Raw genomic sequence first — 8,483 nt, forward strand, 5'->3', positions numbered from 1 at the left:
TTACAACCATTGTCGATACTCGAATGGAAGTGGGATAAGCTAGGCATGGATTTTATCACGGGATTGCCCAGGACTCGTTCAGGCTATGACTCGATTTGGGTTGTAGTTGATCGATTGACGAAGGTAGCTCATTTCATCCCAGTAAAGACCACTTACACCAGTGCTAAGTTGGCAAAGATATACATGACCAGGATCGTATGTTTGCATGGAGTTTCGAGGAGTATCGTATCGGATAGAGGAACCCAGTTTACCTCAAAGTTCTGGAAGCAGTTGCACGAAACTTTGGGAACCAGACTAGAATTCAGTACAACTTTTCATCCTCAGACAGATGGACAGACTGAGAGAGTCAATCATATTTTGGAGGATATGCTGAGAGCTTGTGCGCTAGATTACGGATCTAGTTGGGACGATAATTTGCCATATGCAGAGTTCTCTTACAACAACAGTTATCAAACCAGTTTAAAGATGGCCCCTTTCGAAGCCTTGTACGGAAGGAGGTGCAAGACACCGTTGTCATGGGACGAAGTTGGAGACCGCCAGTTGTTTGGACCTGACTTGATTAAAGAGTCTGAACAGAAGGTGAAGTTGATTCGCGACAGGCTCAAGGTAGCCCAGTCCAGACAGAAGAGTTATGCAGATTCTAAACGCAAGGAGACAGTTTACGAAGTCGGAGATAGAGCTTATCTTCGAGTATCTCCACTTCGGGGAACAAAGCGTTTTGGAGTAAAAGGGAAGTTAGCGCCACGATTTGTAGGACCATATCGAGTTTTGGAATGTATGGGAGAAGTGGCCTACAAGTTGGAATTGCCCGAAGGATTGTCAGGAGTTCATAATGTGTTCCACGTTTCTCAGTTAAAGAAATATCACGCGGAGATGGCTGAAATACCGTTGAGAGACACAGTGCCATTGGAAACTATTCAGTTAGATAACGATTTGACCTACGAGGAGAAACCAGTTAAGATCCTCGAGTTTGCCAGTCGAGTCACTCGCAGCAAGGTTATCAAGTTTTGCAAAGTTCAGTGGAGCCATCACACGGAGGATGAAGCCACCTGGGAGCGAGAGGAAGATTTGCTCAAAGACCACCCTCACCTATTTTCTAGCCAACCCGAATCTCGAGGGCGAGATTCATCTTAAGGGGGGTAGGTTTGTAACATCCCAAATTTTCAATTTGGAATGTTATACTTTAGATCATCAATGCATATCATATTTTATTTTGCATTTTGGTTGATCCTAGAAATTCTACGCAACTCAATGACCCACGGAGAGAGTTGGGGATTTCGTTATTTTCATATTTGAGTTTTCTCAAATTTTGGAAATAGGATCATTTGATTTTATTTATTTTATCATCAATTATTTCTATTACAAAAAATTGAGAGAGGGAATAAAATGACTTTCCCAAAATAAAGAAATATTGAGGATTTAATAATAAAATCAAATAAGATTTTATTGCGGAGTTTTCCGGTGTTTTATTTGAATTTAGGAAAAATATGTGTTTTTCAAAATTGCATTTAGATCCCAAATATATGTTCACCTTGTACGGCTTGATTTTAGAAGCCCGTGAAAATTTATTTCGGAATTTTTGGAGTCTGTTTAGTATTTCTTTTTATTTTTCTTCCAAGCGGAATAAAAAAAAAGAAGTACGAACCGACCTAGGGGCCGTGTCCGACCCGGACTCCCGGCCCACTAGGCTATATAAGCCGGGGGGAGGCCCAGCCGAAGCCAGCCACCCGCGCCCAAACCCTAGCGCCGCCCGCCGCCGCCGCACGTCGCCCGAGGTTCGCCACCGCCTCATTTTCCGTGCCGTCGTTAAAAAAATCGGTGTTCGTCGTTTTTCTTTTTCTCGGATTAAATCCGCGATTTTTCTGATCGCGATTCCTGATCCGATTTTCGTTTTAGTATAACTTTTCGCTCATTTATCGGAATCAGGCGATTCAAGCGCCTAGAGTTTCGTCTCGAAATCCTCTATCCGAATAACCAACTTAAACAAGTTTTTGCCTCTATAAAATTTGCCTTAGATCCAGATTACTAGAACGAAGTTGTTTTCTTTCGCCGTTTGACTTTCGTTGCTTCGTTCGATTTGATTTTTTTCCCAACCGGAGTTCTTAAGTTGAACCTTCTGGTTAGATCTCTTATTTGAGTTTTACATGTGCATTAGATGAGTACTTATTGTATGCTTGTTTGTTTGTTTGTTTGCGATAGAGTACCCGGAGTGCGCCGCCTGTTACTTCGAATCGTTAGGTTTCCCGGATCATCAGCAAGGCAAGTAACACTTTGATCATACCTTTTCTACTACCCAGTTTTATCGCATTAGATCAATCCTCACACATTGCATGATTAGGATCTAATTAAATTGTGGGATGAGAAGTAGATGAGGTAGTACCTACTACCTGTTATTATCAAACCTTTGGGAGTTACTTCTACGTTTGCTTATTATGCCATGCTATGCTAGTAGACGTGGATTGGGTGAGTGATATCCATGACAGATGTGAGATTGTTAATTAATGGTTTATCTAAGGTGGCAACTTGAACACACATCTGGGTGGATTGAGGCACCTGGGTATTCCAGGACTTGCTTGTTTTCTTTTGGACCGCCACCCAGGCTCAAAGGGATCATGAGACTATTCATACTAGAAACTTCCGTGTGTAGCCACAAGCTATTATGGGCTCTAGCATAGTTGACTAAGTTGTGCGAACTCTTACAGTGGTAGACTAGCAGATGTAGCGGATGTAGGTGGTACGGTCTACCCGATCGTAAGGTGCTAGCGCTTCTAAAAGACTATGTCTCGGTCATCCGTCTTCTCAAACACCGTGTAGTGCGAGAAACCAAACGGAGGCGATCAAGTCTTGTGGGGAAGAGTGCGCAAACCTCTGCAGAGTGTAATAAACTAATCATGGTTAGCCGTGTCCCCGGTTATGGACATCTTGAGTATCTAGTACTTGGATTATCATGTGAATCTCAACATGTTATTCTAAATTAATTTTGTTGGGTTATGTTTAATGATGATGCTTAATTGGGATTGAGAATGCTGTCAACCATTCTCAATGTTTAACAACCACCATGATAGTAATTAAATTTATTCCTTTGAAGTAGGGAAAAATTGGCTTTACGCAAAACTGTAACCATAGAGCTTTCCACCAGCCAAATATGCATATAGTATAGCTATTTCATTCCATTACTCTCTATGTGTTACCTTGCCAGCATATTTCATGTGCTGACCCGTTTCGGGCTGCAACGTTAATGTTGCAGACTTTTCAGACGACGATTAAGGAGTTTTTAGGTCGTGGTTCTATACTCAGTGATGCCGTTGGAGTTGATGGACTCACTTATCTTCCAAGCCTTCCGCTGTTATCGTTATTAGATGGCCTTAAGCCATATTTATTGTAATAAGTTCTCGTTTGAGACACTCGATGTAATAAGTGTGTGATTGCTACTCTGCTATAAATCCTCCGAGTACTGTGTGGTGTCAGCATTCCTGATCCAGGAATGACACCGGAGCACAGAGATCAGACTGTTTGAGGTCTGGTCGCTACAGTAACTTCACCACCTCCATGAGGAGGTTACTAGATAACATGCGTTGCTTGTAACCAAACACCATGGCTTGTGTTTCCGACTAAATAAGCGGGCAACCAAACAACCTACCTTTCGTTTCGTCCGGCTAGAAGGTATGCAGACAAGCAGACAACATACAAATGTTGGTTTTTGCCTATTTTTTTCTCGGCCAGGCTGAACTGGAATACAGATGCAATGCACACAAAATAATGCGAGCAAAACCAAACACACCCTTGTTGATCATGTTACTATTTAGCTCAGACACACGTGCGTGGTGTATCACTAGACGGAGGGCTCACCCTTCACATTAATGCATAGTTGGTTGATGCAATGAAGAAGTTCAAACTTGAGGAGATGAAGGCCGCTTTTGAGAAGTGGAAAAATTATGGTCTTTGATACGACAACATGTTCTTCTGTTTTTGGGCTCGACGAATTTGAAAAACTTGTTGAACATTGTTATTGATCAACAAGTAAAACAAAAAATTGAGATGCATTCCGCTTTTAAAACTGTTAAAGGGTGTGTCTAGGACACATCTAGATGTGCTATAATTATTGCACATCTAAATAAGTGAATCAAGCATAAAGAGAAAAAGGAAAACGAGAAAGAAAATATTCACACAAATTTCAATGTAAGATCAATGACATATGACTTAGATATGCAATACATATGGCTTAAAACTGTTAAATGTATGATAGAATTGCTATTGATCTGGAGGCAATTGTCATTGTCAGAAAATAAAACAAAAATAAACCAAATGTCTGACTCTTATCAGTACGAAAACATCTACTCTCTTCGTCTCATAATACAAGATCGTTTTTGACACTACACTAATGTAAAAAAACACTCATATATTATGATAGGGGGAGTAGATCAATAGCAAATCAAGGGCATCACCTTCCGCATTACAAGCCGACCGATGAGGGTGGCATCCCCTGAAAGTCCGGACGAGTCCGCCCGCCCCTGCCATCGTCCATGGCTAGCCGAGCGAAGCAGCTCCACGCGCACTACCTGGTGGCCGCGCTCGGCGACCCTGACAAGTGGACCTGCCTCGTCAAGGAGTACGCCGCCAATGCCTCCCTCCGGGACGCCGCCCTCGTCTACGCCAGGCACCTGCCCCGCCAGACGCACCACCTGCCCCTCCTCCCCGCCCTCCTCAAGGCCGCCGCCTCCCGCGCCGGCCCCGGCCTCGGCCTCGGCAGGTCCCTCCACGGCGAGGCCGTCAAGTCCGCGTTCGCCGGCGAGCTGCTCGTGGGCACCACGCTGGTGTCCATGTACTGCAAGTGCGGCCTCCTCGCCGACGCGCGCCGCGTGTTCGACGGAATGCCGGGCAGGAACGTGGTCACCTGCAACGCGATGCTCGCCGGGTACGCCGCGGCCGGCGACACGGGGCAGGCGGAGGCGCTGTTCGGCCGCATGGGCTCCCGGACGTCCGTCACGTGGGCGACGATGATCCGCGGGTTCGCCGAGAAGGGGGACATGGCGGGGGCGCGGAGGTGGTTCGACGCGACGCCCATGGGCATGCGGACCGTCGTCACGTGGACCGTGCTCGTGCACGGCTATGTGGCCGCCGGGGACATGGAGACCGCGAGGGAGCTGTTCTACGCCATGCCCGCGAGGAACGTGTTCGTGTGGTCGTCGATGGTCACGGGGTACTTCAAGGCCGGCGATGCCGATGAGGCGCGGGCGATGTTCGACAGGGTTCCGGTGCGGAACCTGGTGAGCTGGAACGCGCTGATTGCCGGGTACGCGCAAATCGGGCGCTCCGAGGAGGCGTTGCATGCCTTTCACTCGATGTTGGAGGACAGGGTCAAGCCGGACGAGTTCACCATGGCCAGCGTGCTGTCTGCCTGCGCGCAGCTCGGGTCGCTAAAGCAAGGGAGGAAGGTTCATGAGTTCATGGACCGGACGCGTATACGGAAGAATCACTTCGTTTTGAATGGCCTGGTTGATATGTACGCCAAGTGCGGCGACCTCGAGTACGCCCGCAAGGTGTTCGACAGCATCCAACGGAGGAATACCGAATGCTGGAACTCGATGATCTCCGCGCTCGCAAGCCATGGACGGAGCGAAGAGGCGATACGGCTGTTTTCCCAGATGGAGTGCTCGGAGCAGAAGCCCAATGGGGTCACACTCCTCGCCGTGCTTGGAGCTTGTACCCACGGAGGGTTTGTGGAAGAAGGCCTAAGGGTTTTTAACAGTTTCGGCGCGTATGGAGTCGCTGCCGGAGTGGAGCATTACGGTTGCCTGGTCGATCTCCTGGGCCGTGCAGGAAGACTCGAGGAAGCTCATGCGATTGTCAAGAGCATGGCGATGGAGCCTAACGAGGTCATCTGGGGCGCTCTTCTCGGAGCTTGCAGGGTGCATGACAATGCAGAGATGTCTGAACGGGTGTCAGATGAGATCAACCAGTTGCGCTCTGATGGTGCATCAACTAATGACGCGGAGTACATCATGCTGTCAAATATCTTGGCCGCGTCCGAGAGGTGGGAGCAGGCAGAGCGTGTCAGGAGAAAGATGGCAAACCATGGGGTTGAGAAGACTCCCGGGTGCAGTTCAGTTGAGCTTGACATTCCTGAACACAAAGTGCGTTGCAGATAGTAGTACATTGTTGCAGCGATATCAAACTGTAAGTTCATTTCATTTCGTCGCTGGTGGTTTGGTAGATAATCTCTTGTTATGCTGCATCTACTAGAAAATTTAGTGATTTTAGGTTTTAGTTTTGCTGACCAATAACTTGTGGGTTCTTGTTCGAAAACTAATTTGTGGGTTGGACTTGTTGAATTTGATTCAAAAAGTTAGGCACAAAACCTTGATTTTAGAAAGTTCAGCCGGGCAAAAGTTTCAGTGAAATGTAAATGATGCCTCTGTATATCTGTATACTCAAATATATTTCGAGGAGATTTCAGGCATACGAGGATAGATTATCTCTTGCATTTCAAACTTCGATAAATACATGTATGTTGGCTTTAGTTTTTTCTTTTCTTTTTTGCAATTAGGGATTTGCACTTCCATTGAAAAAATCACACAGTGCCTGTCTCTCCATTGTTCAAAAGTGAACCATCTTCGTAAAGATTCTAGAATACAACATTCCCCACATGTTTCCAAATTCAAAAGAAACTATAAAACAACTTTGCAAAGAGAGAAAACAAAAGAACACAGAAGGACAGTGACAGGATCATCTCACTATCTCAGTCTCAGAAGTCAGACCAACACTAGACAACCACTTCCCTATCAAAGATCCAGCTGAACCTGACCTTCCTGGGCTCGTCCTTCTTGGCCCTGTCGGCCGCCCTCTCCGCCGCGCGCCGCATCCTCGGCGCGAGCCCGCAGACGAAGTCCCGGGCCCTCCGGCCTTCGCCGGAGAGCCCGCCCTCCAGCGCCTCCAGCTTCCACCGCTTGACGAGGAACTCGACGATGTCGGTGTAGTCCTGCGCGGTGTACACGCCGAGGCGCTGGGCCACGGACGCGAAATGCTCGAACAGGCTCATGTCGCTGCCGTCGTGCATGAGGTGCGCGGGCATGGTGATCCGCTTGCGCATCATGTCCGCGATGGCGAGCATGGCGCCGTCCGGGTCGAGCCGCAGCAGCTGCTCCACGATGCGGCTGTAGGCCGTCTCGTGGCGCTTCTCGTCGGCGGCGATGGTGCCGCAAGTGCGCGCCAGCACGTCGTCGCCGTGCGCCCTGGCGAGCCGCGCGGTGTTGCCGTGGGAGACGGCCGTGGCGCGCTCCTGGAAGCTCGTGTACACAAAGCCCAGGTACGGGTTGTTCTCCGTCCTCGGGTCCTGCAATTGCTCAGCATGTCAGATGAGATTGTACTCCTCGTTCAACAGATTCGTTCAAGAAGCTCTGACTCTGCGTACCATGCCGGAGCCGATGAGGTACTGGACGGTCTTCTCGACCATGCGCATGTCGACGCGGCCGGAGAGGTACATGTACTTGTTGAGGACGTCGCCGTGGCGGTTCTCCTCGGCGGTCCAGGCGCGGGTCCAGACGGCCCAGGGGCAGGCGCTGGCGCCGGTCTCGTCGCGGACGCCGTCGAGGGTGTTGATCATGGTCTGGTACGTGGGGAGCGCCTCCTCGGTGACCATGTCCCCCACCAGCACCACGAAGTAGTCGTCGGGCAGCGCCGCGGCGCGGGCCCGCAGCTCGCGCACCTCGTGCTCGAACATCTCGGACGACGAGTCCGGCAGGAAGTCCGCCGGCTGCCAGATGTCCTCCACGGGCCGGAGCAGCGGCAGCAGCGACCCCGCCGCCCAGCCCCGCAGCGACTGGAACACCTCCGCCTTCTCCGGCGGCATCGAGTGCGTCACGCCGCGCTGCACCGACGGCGCCGCCGCCGCCACGGCCGACACGCGGCATTGCCGGCGCGGGAGGGGCCGCGCCGCCGCCGGGTGGCCGGGGACGCGGAGGAGGCCCTGGGCCTGCATTGTGGCTAGCTCCCGACCGATGGGTGAGTAGTGGCGGCGCGGTGGGGTGGTGTTGTTGCGTCGTCGGACTGCCACGGCTGCGGTGTCGGGGCTCCGTATATAAACTGCGGCGTCGGGGCGGTACCGCCGGACTGCCGGAGGCGGAAAACCAGTGGGTGCGTGCAGTGGTTTTGTGCCGGGAGCGGGCTGGCTGATTCTGTGGGTGTTTCGGGGAGCTGCTACAGACCGTGGTCCGCCCCCGGGTTGAGCTTTTTTTTGGACGGGTCCGCCCCCAGGTTGAGGAGTACAGTGTACAGACGCAGTTGTCCATCTGAACCGAGGCACTCGAACAGCACGTGTTGGTTGGTTGGCTGGCCACGCCAACAGTTGCGGCCGCCACGAGGCTGGTCACGTCCTCGCGGCAAAATGTCTTCGGCAAAGCCACAGATGTGCTGAAACTGTGCGATAGACCCACCTGCACGAGTCAAAACCACCTCGGAAATTTGGAGCGGAGCGATGATAGAAT

General features: G+C 50.4%; 2 protein-coding genes across 2 annotated transcripts; one reads left to right on the forward strand and one right to left on the reverse strand.

Annotated features, from left to right (window-relative positions):
* Window positions 1-4,445: 4,445 nt before the first annotated feature.
* Window positions 4,446-6,332, forward strand: LOC125545605 (pentatricopeptide repeat-containing protein At3g21470-like). The gene has a single exon (XM_048709621.1). It carries the CDS (start codon window positions 4,524-4,526, stop codon window positions 6,147-6,149), a length of 1,626 nt encoding a protein of 541 aa, XP_048565578.1. The 5' UTR covers window positions 4,446-4,523; the 3' UTR covers window positions 6,150-6,332.
* A 261-nt stretch (window positions 6,333-6,593) lies between these two features.
* Window positions 6,594-8,174, reverse strand: LOC125545606 (stearoyl-[acyl-carrier-protein] 9-desaturase 1, chloroplastic-like). The gene is made up of 2 exons (XM_048709622.1): window positions 7,412-8,174; window positions 6,594-7,333 (listed from the first exon to the last, which is right to left on the reverse strand). The coding sequence occupies exons 1-2, from the start codon at window positions 7,976-7,978 to the stop codon at window positions 6,764-6,766; spliced, it is 1,137 nt and encodes a 378-aa protein (XP_048565579.1). The 5' UTR covers window positions 7,979-8,174; the 3' UTR covers window positions 6,594-6,763.
* Window positions 8,175-8,483: the final 309 nt, after the last annotated feature.

Source organism: Triticum urartu, chromosome 3 (genome assembly GCF_003073215.2).
Source record: "Triticum urartu cultivar G1812 chromosome 3, Tu2.1, whole genome shotgun sequence".
NCBI lineage: Eukaryota > Viridiplantae > Streptophyta > Magnoliopsida > Poales > Poaceae > Triticum > Triticum urartu.